This window comes from Rattus rattus, chromosome 11 (assembly GCF_011064425.1).
Source record: "Rattus rattus isolate New Zealand chromosome 11, Rrattus_CSIRO_v1, whole genome shotgun sequence".
Taxonomy (NCBI): Eukaryota; Metazoa; Chordata; class Mammalia; order Rodentia; family Muridae; genus Rattus; species Rattus rattus.
In genome coordinates, this window is record NC_046164.1 from 2,043,884 (window position 1) to 2,058,066 (window position 14,183).

General features: G+C 47.1%; 2 protein-coding genes across 3 annotated transcripts in view; both read left to right on the forward strand.

Moving 5' to 3' along the window:
- The first annotated feature begins 793 nt into the window (after positions 1-793).
- On the forward strand, positions 794-2,451 carry Utp3 (UTP3 small subunit processome component). Its single transcript, XM_032916511.1, has one exon. The coding sequence runs from the start codon at positions 969-971 to the stop codon at positions 2,382-2,384; it is 1,416 nt and encodes a 471-aa protein (XP_032772402.1). The 5' UTR covers positions 794-968; the 3' UTR covers positions 2,385-2,451.
- A 9,196-nt stretch (positions 2,452-11,647) lies between these two features.
- Rufy3 (RUN and FYVE domain containing 3) overlaps positions 11,648-14,183 on the forward strand; it is an 83,951-nt gene continuing 81,415 nt past the window's right edge. Inside the window, exon 1 of one of the 2 annotated variants that reach the window (XM_032916909.1) lies at positions 11,648-12,110. In XM_032916909.1, coding sequence (XP_032772800.1) covers positions 11,783-12,110 — 328 coding nt within the window. In that variant the 5' untranslated portion in view covers positions 11,648-11,782. The remainder of the gene's footprint in view (positions 12,111-14,183) is intronic. The other variant, XM_032916910.1, reaches the window with a different exon arrangement.

The window sequence follows — 14,183 nt, forward strand, 5'->3', positions numbered from 1 at the left end:
GTTGGTGCTTGATCAATGTTGAAGAACACAACAATGAATGATCATTAAGTACTGCCATCCGATTCTATACGGGCGGGCGGGGGAGGGGGGCTGTCCTTTAATGGCGCTCCGCCGCTGACAACTTCAGTGTTTTCAAGAAGGTCTAGAAAAAGCAAAAACTGTTCAGCAGAAGAACACTATCGCGTCTTTTTCCTTTTCCCGGGGGATGGGGGGCTGCCCTCAGAAAACCGCCAAAGTCCGCCCTCGGCTCGCCTAAAAGCACACACTCGCCGTGCGGGGCCCAGAAACCCCGCCAGACAAAAACCCCGCTGTTTTGGTAGCAACCGCCAGACAGAAACAGAGAAAAGAACCAAGCCGGGAGGCTGAGGCTAGCCTGGACAACATGGCGAGGCCGGGCTTCAGAAGTCAAGACAGAAAAACAAAAAACAAAACGAAACAACCAAACTAACTTCCACTCTGGAGGACCGAAGAAACTAACCGTGAGCTGGGAAACTGTCTAGCGTAGCTCACTGGGCGCCCTGCTGACGCATGGAGACGTAGAGGCCCAGCGCCCTCTGTCGGCCGCAGGCTGTCTCGCAGCGACGCTGACGGGTTTCGACTCCACGCCGGAACTCGCGCGAGAGAGCGCGGAAGTCGCCACAAAAGGCTCGGCGGAACGGAAGGTCCTTAGCCTACCGTTCCTACCCGGAAGTGTTTTAATTTGCCGGAACCGACTGCTTTTAGAAAGGCACAGCGGGACTACGCTTCCGGGGCCGAGCGGAAGTTCAGGCTCGCCGCTGTGCGAAGAGCACCCTGGGAGCGGAAGGAAATGGGCTTTTCCCAGACTCTCGGATCCGGTATTCACCAACTTGTGTGGCGCGGAGCGTGGTGGTGCTGAAAACCTCCGGTTGCTGGAATCGTTTCTGCGCGGACATCAGAAGTGGCGGAAATCGCGGCATCGCTGGGGAACCCGAGACCGCCGGTGAGCCATGGTGAAGCGATCACGGCGGCGTGGAGCGGCCCAGTGGGCCGCCGTGCGGGCCAAGGCTGGTCGCACTGCCACGGACGAAAATGAGGACGATTTAGGGTCGCCGCCTTCTCCAGGGGACTCCAGCTACTACCAAGACCAGGTAGATGAGTTCCATGAAGCGCGATCTCGGGCAGTCCTGGCTAAGGGCTGGAACGAAGTCGAGAGTGGGGAGGAGGATGACGATGAGGAGGAAGAGGTGCTACCTCTAAATATTGATGATGAAAATGACGAAGATGGAGAGAGTTCCGAGGAGGAGGAGGAGGATGGCGAAGATGATGATGGTGGGAGCTCCGTACAGAGTGAGGCGGAGGCCTCTGTGGATCCCAGCTTGTCCTGGGGTCAGAGAAAAAGGCTTTATTATGATACAGACTACGGTTCCAAATCCCGAGGCCGTCAGAGTCAGCAAGAAGTAGAAGAGGAGGAAAGAGAGGAAGAAGAGGAGGCACAGGTAATTCAGCGGCGCTTAACCCAAGCCCTGCAAGAGGATGATTTTGGAGTCGCTTGGGTGGAGGCCTTTGCAAAACCCGTGCCACAAGTAGACGAAGCTGAGACTCGGGTTGTGAAGGATTTGGCTAAAGTCTCGGTAAAAGAGAAGCTGAAAATGTTGAGGAAAGAGTCACCAGAACTCTTAGAACTGATAGAAGACCTCAAAGTCAAGTTGACAGAAGTGAAGGATGAGTTAGAGCCTTTGATACAGTTGGTGGAAAAAGGGGTCATTCCGCCTGGAAAAGGAAGCCAGTACCTGAAGACTAAGTATAACCTCTACTTGAATTATTGCGCCAACATCAGTTTTTATTTGATCTTAAAAGCCAGGAGAGTCCCCGCACATGGACATCCTGTTATAGAAAGGCTTGTTACCTACAGAAATCTGATCAACAAGCTCTCAGTTGTGGATCAGAAACTGTCCTCCGAAATCCGTCACCTACTCACAGCCAAGGAGGGTGCTAGAAAGAAAGACCTGAATCCAAAAGCAAAATTAACCAAGACCAAGCCAAAGTCTGCAAAGCGGACTGATGCTAACGCTGACCTGACTGAAGAGCCTGAGTTTGATGAGGCTGCACTAGAGTTCTACAAGGAAATGGAAGACAGGCCAGAGTTGAAGAGAAAGAAAGAAGAAAATAGTGCTGAAGAACAGGCTCTCGAAGAGCAAAACGCCAAGCGAGCCATTACCTACCAGATCGCCAAAAATAGGGGACTTACACCCAGGAGAAAGAAGATTGATAGAAATCCCAGAGTCAAACATAGGGAAAAGTTCCGAAGAGCCAAAATCCGAAGACGAGGCCAGGTTCGTGAAGTTCGTAGAGAAGAACAGCGGTATAGTGGTGAACTCTCTGGCATTCGCGCTGGAGTTAAAAAGAGCATTAAGCTTAAGTAAAGTTGCTCTTCGGCCTAGCTTTTGCCAATTACCTTAGGTCAATAAAAGTGTTTTTGCAGTAATGTGATTGTTTGTGTGTGATAACTAATTTTAAGTTTAAAAATTTTTGGGTTGAGATTTAAAAAGCTCAGTGGTAGGCGCTTGCCTGGGAAATGCAAAGGCCCTGTGTTAGGTTCCAACTCCGAAAAAAAAGAACCAAAAAAAAAAAAAATTCAACAGGAAATGGGGTTGTTGCTTTGGACTTTTTTTGTACTGAATGCTGGAAATTTGAACCTGGAGCCCGTGCATAACTACTCGTGAGCTGTCTCCAGCCCTGGGTTACTACGTTATTTGCCCATTAAAGCCCTATTAAGAATTGTAATTGAAGGGTTAAAAAAAGAAATACTGTGTTGAAGTATTCCAATATTTTAGCAAATGTTAGCCTAGAAGATTTTCCCAGTTTAGGACACTTTTATATAAGTTTTCATATGGGAAGAATATACGTTTGACAGTCATGGGTTTTGTAAAATAGCATGCAAAAGTGACCAACAGGTTTCAATTATAATTGTAACTCTTGGGGCAGAATATTTGTATATGTGTGTTTGATGTTAAAGTCGATTCCATCTGTGGTAAAAGGCAGCTTTGGTTAAATGTGACAGAAAGGAAAAGGTGCCTTAGTTACACCAATTGTATTTTTTTAATAAGCCTCTTTATGGTAAATAAGATGGAGATCCCATATTCCCTCTGCTGGTGATTGGCTGTGGTTGCTGTTTGTGCTGATTCTCAATTTGCTGAGGATTTTAAGGTTACAGGTACTGTATGCATCCTTACAGTAAAAAAGATGATGCGGTTGTACTAGTGACGGATGTAGAGGCTATACGATTCGAGGTTGAGCTGATTCAGTGGGTTGGGGCCCTTGTACTACAAACATGCAGACCTGAGTTTGAGTCCCGAACAACAACAAAAGCAGTTATCTGTGCCCATAACCCCAGTCTCGGGAAGTAGAAATAGGTAGGTGGATCCCTAGAACGCACTGGCCTGCCAGCCTAGCCAAAAGCAAGCTTCCAGCTCAGTAAGGGAACTATCAAGGGAATAAGGCCGAAAGCATAGAGGAAGGCACCACGGAACCCTGCTCCAGCTGGCATGCATGCATTTCACTGGCCCTATTAGCCACATTTTGAAAATGAGATTGGGGGCAGAGAGAATTAACTTTCAAATCACAAAACTTCTGTGCATCACAGGCAGGATGTCATCCCAGCCTTGCTGACTAAAGAGCTTAACTCCTTTTCAGATGAAGTAGAAAAGCAGGCATTTAGAAGTTTGCTGGGTGACTCTGGAGTAAATTGAGTTTCATTTTCTTCATCTCTTGAATAACTTTACCAGCAAGCTGATTCGACCACTTGAGTTTTAAACCAAAGTCTTATTTAGTAGCTATGACTTTAATCAAAATACTTGGTGTCTGTGTTCCTCTGTTCTGTTTTTGTTCTTTTGTGGAAGACCTGGGCAGTGGGGCCTGAGGGTGTAGTTTTTATTTTTTTTAGTATAATGCCTGGTTTCCAGGAAGTCCTTGGGGTCAGTCCTTCTTACCTCTTAAACTGGACTTGATGGGGTCAGCATATAATCCCAGCACTTGAAGTGGAAATGTCAAGATTAGAAGTTGTTCAGGGATATTTGACAGTTCAAGGCCAGGTTGCCTTAAAACCCCAGTGGCTATGAGTAGTGCCTACTTAAGACCTAAGAGAATTAAGTGAACTAATACATTGAATAGTTAGAACATCAGGTGCACAGGTGTCACTGATGAATGTTGGGTTAATGCCTACACAGGATCCCTAATTTAGCCAGCTCGTGTGTGCCCCAGGTGGCTCTGGCTTTAATAGGCACTGTAGGAGATTCTGATTCAGATGGAACACTGCAAAATCCTAGGCTGAGCAGACAGCATTCCCCCCAGCTTGTAACATTCCGTTAACTACGGGAATGAGGGAAGAAACTAAAACTGGATAGTTCTAGAGAACACTTTCCCAACAGTGGCATTCTTCCCTCTATAACTACAGACAAAGTCACAGTTTATACCTTGTTAAGTAAGGAGTTCAGCTCCAGGAAACCAGAAAGCCATAGATTTTGGTTTAAAAAAAAAAAAAGGACAAAAATTAATTTGGGGTGGGGAGACTGGGCTCCATGGTAACGTGCTTAGCTAGAGTGCTGTCAATCCAAGAACTGAGACAACCACAGTAAAACTGAAGGTTTGGGAGGATGGTGCAGGAGGATTGCCATTAGTTCAAGACCAACATTGGCCATAAACCCATACCTTATATTACAGGCCTACATTAAAGGTGCACACTTTTAATCCCAGCACCCCGGAGACAGAGACAGGTGGATCCCTGAGTTCATGGCCAGCTTAGAACAGAGAAGCTCCAGGACAGCCAGAGCTGCACACACAACCCCTGAATCAAGAAACAAACAAAAAGGGGGAATTAGATACACTATGGGAGGGGGTTGGGGATTTAGCTCAGTGGTAGAGCGCTTGCCTAGCAAGCCCTGGGTTAGGTCCCCAGCTCCGAAAAAAAAAAAAAAAAAGATACACTATGGGAATGTTTCTTTTGTTCTGGGTTAAAGTCATAGCTACTGGATAAGATTTTGGTTTAAAATTCAGTCCGCTGGTAAACAGCCATTTTGTACTTTAGGTAAATGAGGGAATTAATGAAATCAAGTTAAGTATATTAATATTAATACATTGAATTTTTTTATAAAGTGATCAATTGGTAGACATTTCTACTGTGCTGAGTATACCTTAGCAGGAGTAAAAGCCAAATTATTTTTAAACCTCAAGAATTTTGATAAACTTTTCTAAGGAAAGGCATCAGAAAACCTTACACAATCTTGTGCATTACAAAATCAAAAAATAATACGGGCTGGAGAGAGGGCTCATTGGTTACAACCATCTGTAATAGGATCTGATGCCCTCTTCTGGTTTGTCTGAAGACAGCAACAGTGTGTATGTATATATATATATATGTATATATATAATAAATCTTAAAAAATAATCATAAAAGATGTCAACTTTGGGAACAAATATGACTATAATAAAATTAACAACTTATAAAAGCCTCAAAAAATCAGGGAACATAAACCTCTAGACAGGTGTGTATCTACTGGAGCAAAATGCTGACAGGAACTTGGGTGTATTAGGGATAGCAACCAAAGGAATGCCAAGAATGTTAGGCCGGAAGCAAGAATGGGAAGCAAGGTAGGAGGTAATCCTAGAAAGGCAGGGAGGAGTTAAATCTCTGCTTAATGAGCTCAGGTGGTATTCCTGACGGGAGAAAGCATCTAAAGTCTCTGGAAACTCTAGCCCTGTGAAGCAGGAACTGGAAGGGATTAAAACCAGAGGCAGGGAAACCAGCTGTATGAGTCTCACGATAATGCCGACAGGTCAAGATTTAAACTGAAGCACAGAGCAAATGCACCTGAGATTCAGGGGGGAAAGGTGCAGAATGAGACTTAAGATGAAGTTATCAGTCATTCAGCCACCTCAGCAACATTAAGATGGTGGGTTGCCACAAATCCCAGCCTGTCCTGGGTACATATGACCAAATCAGCCATGGCTGTATAAGGTAAGGTGCTACCAGCACCACACCCCCAAAAAGACACTGAACACTGCACAAAATATGGAAAGGTCGTATAGAGCAGAGCTCTGAATTCTACACAATCCTACACAGTCTCCACAAAATACCCAAGGAAGGCATGCTAACCTTCATAAAAGGAAGATATGGTCAAGGTCAGCCTGGTCTACATAGCAACTTCCAAGACAGCTGGGGGGAAAAACGTGTAGAATGAGACTTAAAACAAGATGAGGTTACCAATCAACCATACTGCCTCAGCCACATTAAAATGGGAGAATGGGGCTGGAGAGATGGCTCAGCTGTTAAAGGCTAGGCTCACAACCAAAAATATAAAATGGGAGAATGAATTCTAACTTGGCCTGGGTACATAGTTCTACATAATAGAAAGACCCTGTCAATAATAATAATAATAATAATAATAACAACAACAAAAATATATTAATCTGTAACTGTAGCACAGGGAGAGGTAAAATAATGATTTATACAGTTAACCCTATTATACAGTTAATAGGGTTAATTTGAGAGCTTGAATTTGCTTTTTAAGATGTCTCCTCTTGATGTGGAGCATAGGGAGCCCCTCCTCCACTGCTGGTGAGAGTACAAACTTGTACGATCTTGAAAATCAATTAGGTGGTTTCTCAGAAAACTGGGAATGGTTCTACTTCGAGACCCAGCTATACCACTCCTAGACACATACCCAAAACAAGCTATACCATCCTACAAAACACTTGCCCAACCATGTTCATGGCCGCTTTATTCAGCTGTCACTCAACTGAAGAATGGATGAATAAAATGTGGTTCCTTTACACGACGGAACACTATTCAGCTCTTAAAGACTAAGTCATCATGAATTTTGCAGGCAAATGGATGGAGCTTGAGAATATCATCCTGAGTGAGGTACCCCAGTCCCAAAAGGACATGCATGGCACGTGCTCACTGATAAGTGGGTGTTAGTCATAACATATATGGTACCCATGCTAAACTCCCCAGAAACAAAGAAAATAAACAAGATGTAAGGCACACGCGAGGAAGCTTGAATCTCACTCAGAATGGGGAATAAAACAGTCGTAAAGAGGCAGACTGAGGGAGGAAACTGGGTGGGAGAGGAGGAAGGGATGGTGAGGAGTTCAGATCAGGTGAGAGGAGGAGCAGGAGAGAAAACCAGATGGCCATGGGAATGAATGGAAATCTACAGCTGACAGGAGTGGGGAGGTAGGGAATCCCTGGGATAGGGGAGGTGCCCAAGAATCAATGGGGGTGACCTTAGCTGTGTCTCACAGCAGTGGGGATGTGGAACCTGAAGAGGCCACCTCCTGTAGAATCCCCAGTGGAAGGAGAGGGACACCAACCCACCCACAAAACTTTTGACCAAAGTCTACAAGAAATGCGGGCACAAGGGATAGAGCCGAGACTGAGGGAAAAGCCAACCAATAACCAGTCCAGCTTGACGCCCATCCCGTGGGCAATCACCAATCCCTGACACTAGTGATAATACTCTGTTGTGTTTGCAGAGAAGAGCCTAGCATGGCTGTCCTCAGAGAGGCTCCACCCAGCAGCTGACTAAGTCAGATGCAGACACCCATAGTCAAAGAGTGGATGGAGCTTGGGGACTCTTATGAAAGAGTAGGAGGAAGGATTGCAGGCCACTGAAAGTGGTAGGGGAACCCCACATGAACACCAACAAAGTCAATTAACCTGGACCCTTGGGGCTCTCAGAGTCTGAACCACCGACCAAAGAGCCCACACAGGCTGGACCGAGGCCTCCCCACACATCTGGAGCAGCTGTGCAGCTTGGTCTTCACGTGGGTCCCAAATAAATGGAGCGGGGCTATCCCAAAAGCTGATGCCTATATGTGGGGGGTATGTCCTTCACCGGCCTGCTTTGTCTGGAAGAGGATGAGTCTAGTCTCACAGAGACCTGAGGAGCCCAGGCGGGGTGATACCCAGGGGCCCCTCATCATCTCAAAGGAGAAGGGGAGGGGAGATGGGGGAAAGGATTGGGGGGAGATGGTGACCAGGAGAGGGGCAGTGAGTGGGATGTAAAGTGAATTTAAAAAAAAAAAAACTTTTTAAAACTCCTCTTTGATTTTTAACATAAAAATAGAATAATTTATGTATTATACTGAAAGATTATCAACTCTCCTCAAGTGCTGGCTCTTCTGACTCACAGACTAAGAAGCTTAAACTAAAAATACATCATCTTCCACGGCATTAATCTCTAAAAGTGCTTATATGCTGCACTATACATATCTATCCTTAAGATCACCAGAGAGTTCTAACCTCAAACGTGGGTGACTAGAACCAAAAGGCACCTTCTGCTAGATTCTTTTTTTTTTTTTTTTTTAAATTTATTTCATTTATTTTGTGTATATGAGTACACTGTAGCTGTTTTCAGACACACCAGAAGAAGGCATCAGATCCCATTACAGATGGTTGTGAGCCACCATGTGGTTGCTGGGATTTGAACTCAGGACCTCTGGAAGAGCAGTCGGTGCTCTTAACCACTGAGCCATCTCTCCAGCCCCGTTCTGCTAGATTCTTAATTATGGTGACTGGACCGTGTCACTTTCTGTAAGTGCAGGGAGATGTTCTGAACCCTTTCCAGAAGGAACGTGCTCTGGTCTGTTTTTTTTATTATCTTGGCCAGTGCAGTTGTGAGTAGCAGCTGAATCAGCTCATTACGTAGGTCACTAATGCTACTGCATAGCTGGGATCATATTATTGAACACAACCCTAAAAGCACACGAAGACTGGGGACTTGGAGTACCACCAACCTTTAGGCAAAAAGTCCATAAATAGCCTTGCCTATACATTCTAAAAGACTCATGCTTCAGCTGAGCCTTCGGATTCATTACGCCGCCATTTAATTAGCGGTAGCAAAACAGAGTCGCTATTAAAAGCAGAGAAAATCAATTCAATGCAGGACTCCACAGCACGTCACTGTTTCTATAGCTATGGCATCTAGGCTTAGCAAAGAGAAGCCTGGCATCTAAGCCGGGCAGCATACAGGGGGTTAGAAACAACACGTTTCTCGTAGGGCTGTCACCTGCCATTCCCTCACTCAGGAAGTGAAGCGAGATGCTCTTTCAGACTTGAGTTTGGTGACTTCCCTTGTTGACTACCTGTCTTCTTAACTAGGATTGGTGGAGATTCTGTTCTTCTACCTGGAGTCTTGAATATTTGTTTGTCTGGTTGCTGCCTTAGGACAGAGGCTCCTTTGTGTAGTTAAAGTTGGTCTCAGTCCATCATGACCGAGTCCCCCCCATCCCGTTTCGGTTTTCCCCAAAGTGCTGAAATCTCAGGTGTACACTGTTACCTCTGACCCGGACACGCTGGTGAAATACTGCACAGCATCTCTAGGATGTGATCTGACAAGAACAAATTCTTAAAGGGTTTCTAGATGAAAAACAAACAAACAAACAAACAAACTAAGAAGCCCAGCTAAAGCATAAGCCGGTTTGGTTTTTTACTATTTTATAGAATTTGAAATTCCTAGGAGGCAAAATTCTTTATCAAGATTCTCACCCTCCTCGAAAGATTCAAATGAGCTGGATTATAGTGGTGCATGCCTGTAATCCCAGCATTCCAAAGGTCCTGATCAAGAGGATTATGAGTCTGTGACCAACACCCTGCTCATCTCCCACCCCCAGCCTTCTTAATTAAAAAACAAAACAACAATGACAACAACGACGACGAGGGGCTGGAGAGATGGATCATCACTTTATCTTTTTTTTTTTTTTCCCGGAGCTGGGGACTGAACCCAGGGCCTTGCACTTGCTAGGCAAGCGCTCTACCACTGAGCCAAATCCCCAAGCCCGGATCATCACTTTAAACTGTTGCTTGCTGCTCTTGCAGAGGACCCAAGTTCCCAGCTCAGCCTATAACTCCAGCTCCAGGAGGTCTGACACTATCTTCTGGCCTCCCCAGCACATGCGATAGACACAGACACAGACACACAGGCATGCATGTCAATTAAGTAGATAAATAATACATCTTAAAAAAAAATACTCAACAAACTCCCACGATGACCAAAGATAGGATGGAAACTCTCATTCCAAATCAACTTGCTTTTATTTGATTTTGTTTGTCTGTTTTTTCGTTGTTGTTGTTGTTGAAGTTCCATGTTGTTAGAAAGGCTTGACCCACCTCTGTGCTCGCAGCAGTCTGGAGGTAGGCAGATTTCTGAGTTTAAGTACAGCCTGGTCTCAGCAGTGAATGCCAGGTCAGTAGCCTGGCCTACATGGTGAGTGAGACCCGTCTCAAAACAAACAGCATCGCTTTGTCAAACCGATGACGCGCAGGTAGTAACTAGTCAATCTTGTTAGACCATGCTGTAAAGGATCTACTTAGGTTTCTTATTTAAACTTTACAAAATCTCTATGAATAATTTTACACAAGAGAACAAATAACTTTGGCAGGAGGACTAAGATCAACTGGTCAAGAAAATACCAGAAACTGAAAGCTGTTAATTTTCTAAGGGTGATTAGAATTAGCTTCTCATAAACACTTTCTCTTCAATAGTCCTTGTTTTAAAAAAAACTTGAAGACTGGCATTAAAGAAGTCCCGTGATAATTTCTAGTAGCAACTCAGCGGTTTACAGAGAAAAAGAAAAAGATTTTCTCTCTCTGAAAAGTTTCACTTTCTCTACCGGAGGAAAGACTTTTAGGAGATGGAAGCAAGTGTCCAAAACGTCGAGACAGTGATTTCTATTTGAGCCCATATGAGTCTGCAACTTAAAGCTAATCAGTGAGCACTCACCTGAAAGAGGAATTACAGCGTGTCTAGCCGGTAAATCCCACCCTTTGGAAGCCGAGGCAGGAATTTCAAAGCCAGCCTACCCTGGCTTCAAGGGAGTCCACCCACCCCTCGATTAAAACAAAAGACTGGGAATTTTCTTTGGGGGGCGGGATGTTTACTTTGGGTACATACCAATTCAAACATTGAAATAAAATAACGGTAGCTAATTTACTAACAAAAGACAAACACTAGGAAAGGGAAAAGTATAAACCTGTTAACAGTCAAGTGTCTTATAAAGTTGGAATTAGCTGGTTTAACCCACCCACACGCACCTGCAGTTCTGGAAAACCCGGAAAGAAAGTAAGAGCAAACACAGTTTCTAAATCGCCTTCATGAGCATGGAACAAAAACCAGTGGGAAGACTATTGTCTCCTCTACTTTATCCTATATGAAGTTCCTGAATCAAGACCGTGAGCGCACCCGTTGAAGGTCTAGTGTGCGAACAGCAAACCCTAGTTTAATACTTAAGGGGTGTGGGGGGTTCGTCCTTTTAAAAAAAAACCCAAAAAACCAAAAACACGAGCATTGGCCTTTTCAGCCCAGATCTTTGCGTCTCTCTCTCCTGTGACCCGCGAAGTTGGCGGTTACATACAAACAACGCCGCTCGGTTCAAGCACCTGACCGGCAGGGTCCAGCCGGGCGGCGGAGGACCAGGCCCGGCTCACTGTGGGCCCCGGGATCCGGAGGGATCTGCGCGCCAGAGGCCAGCGGAAGGTGCGGGGCGGACTGGGACGACGCTGCCCCTAGGGGTGCCGACCCGCGGCTGGGGGCGGCGAGCGGGCGGGGCGGGGCCGGAGGCGGTGCTGGGCAGGCCGCGCCGTCGGGCGGGGCGGTCCTCAGCTGGCCAGGCCCCGGCAAGGGCGGGCGGAACGCGGAGCCCAGGCGGCAGCGAACGGCGGACGGCGGCGGCGGCTGCGCGGGCACGGCGGGGCATCCGATCCTCGCCGTGAGCCTCGGGCTCGGGCCTGGAGAGGCGACTGCACCGCGAAGCCACCAGCGAGATGGCAGAGTCCCCGCCGCCCGGCGCGGCTGCTGAAAGTTGCGGCCAGGACACGGAGAGGGGCGGGGAGCGGCGCCCCGAGGAGCCGCTGGAACCGCGCGGTGCTGCCGCTCGCGGCGCGGACCCGGAGGACGAGGCGGGGCCCTCGGAGCCGGACTCGCCGGTGGCCGCCCCCTTCTTCCTGCTGTACCCGGGCGATGGAGGCGCCGGCTTCGCAGCGCGCCCGCCACCGCAGCGCTCCTGGAGGACCCCGCCGTCGCCCGGCTCCCCGCTGCCCTTCCTGCTGCTGAGCTACCCGAGCGGCGGCAGCGGTGGCGGAGGCAAGCACCGTGAGTGTTGGGCACGGGGACGGGGACACGGTGGCTGGCCGAGCAGGATGGGCTCAGCGGAGCTCCGCCTCTCGCTGGGTTTCCGAGCCGCACGGGCCGGGGGTGGGGTCCGCGCGCGGGGGCGGGGGCGAGCCCCTCGGCGGCGTCCACTCCTCGGTCGCCCCAGGCCGCGGCCCCGCCAGCTCTCTCCCCCTCGGCCTCCACGTGCTGGGGCCGCGGCGTCCCCTGGCGCCGGCGGGCGGCGCCGCGCACTGGCGCCCTTCCCGGAGGAACCGCGGAGCTGGCGTCCGGGACCGGCTGACGCGCCCCCACCGGTTCCCAGCCGGGGTGGCCAAGTAGGTGTGGCTGCCGCGCCGCCGCCCTGCGGTCTCGGCCGGGCGAGGGAGATTTCTAAGAGCGTAACCCCAAAACCATGAGTGAAAGTGGTGACCCCCACCCCCACCCGACCCAAGTGAGGAAAGAAAGGGTCCCTAGGTACCCGAGAAAAAGGGAAGGGAAAGTGTGACTTGGGAAGGGCACCTCCCAGTGTTGTGTCTTTTGTCAAAAAGACGCTTCCATGCCTTAAAGCCATGGCCACACTCTAGCCCCCCAAAAGCAGCAAACCCCCATTGGTGCTGTTTTAGGCAACAAATGTTTATTGCTTTTGGCCTTGAGCGGGTCTATGAGTGTATGTAATGAGAAGGCTGAAGTATCAGGAATGGTTTAAAAAGACAAGACCTTAAGATAGGAAAATACCTCTGACAACTCAAAGGATGCTGTAAATGCCAAACGCCTTTGCTATAGGTAAGAATTCTGAAAAGGGAGGGAAAGTTGCCCGGGGGTAAGTGAGGTCCCCCTCCCTCATTTTTAAAGCTCCCCTGATGCAGATCTTGATTTGACAGCTCTCTGCTGCCAAGAAACTGACTTGGCTTTTTTTGCCTCCCCATCCAACCCTGTGGAAAAGATAAACATTTGTTGAATGTCTCCTGTGTACATGCACCAAGATTATCTGGGCTATCAAGTCTCGCTATGGGTAATAGACTCTCCCCTTCTGAGCCAAGGAAGCTGAAGATTAGACTAATTACACTGTTTGTTTTCAGTAACAGTTTTATGAAGTGCGTGTGACCCAGATTCCTTGTCTTCCATGACTGAGCTCTTTAATCAAACATCAGAGGTCCAAAACTGAGATAGTATGTGTAGGGTGAGCAGGAAGGAACTACTGGATTCAGCTTTGCAAAGCCCAGTGTTATTTCTCTTCCTACCTTAAAAAGTGGTCCTAGATTGGCCTGGTTGAGTCTTACAAAAATAACATTTTCTTTGAGTTGTGCGCTCGAGAATCTCCAGATAGGAGAGTTCTGATAGGAGTTCTTTTGTGCAGCAGAGGACACAAAGATAAGCAGATTCTCCATGCGGAATACTTTTCATTTCAAAGCTTTCTTTGTCCAGTGTCTTTTTTGTTCCTTTTCTATTTCTATGTATTATTCTCGTTATAACCATATCACTACAGAATGAAGGAGGTACTCTTTTAACGATAGTTCTCCATACAACTGTACATGATTTGACATAGATTTTTTTTTTTTTTAATCTGTTGGCTAGTATCAATTGTAGGGACTATTTGAATCCCAGTTAATTTGTTTTTGGGTTTTTTTCCCTGCTCAGTAAAGGTTAGCTCTATTTATTTTTAGATATTATTAGAAATTTGGAGCTAAGCATGATCACGGAAGAAAGGGAAGATTTAAGTCCCTGGGGTTGAACCTTACACATGTCAGGCAGTCACCACGATCATGAGCATGCTGTTATACTGTGGCCATACGGTACTAACATGTCCTTTGAATGAGTTGTTAACACATAACCATCTTAGAATTAACTTATTTTATAGTAGTTCAAGGTATAAAACTTATAACTTCTTCCAATGGTGTTTTTACAGACTAGTTATTGACAATGCATTCTAGCAAAAACAAACTGGTGACATCCTTTGGAGGATAAAAGGGGCAGGAGACAGTGTCTCACTATGTAGATCTGTAGCTGTCCTGGAACTCTCTAACCTGGAGCTCACAGAGGTCCACCTGCCTCTGCCTCCCATGTGCTGAGATT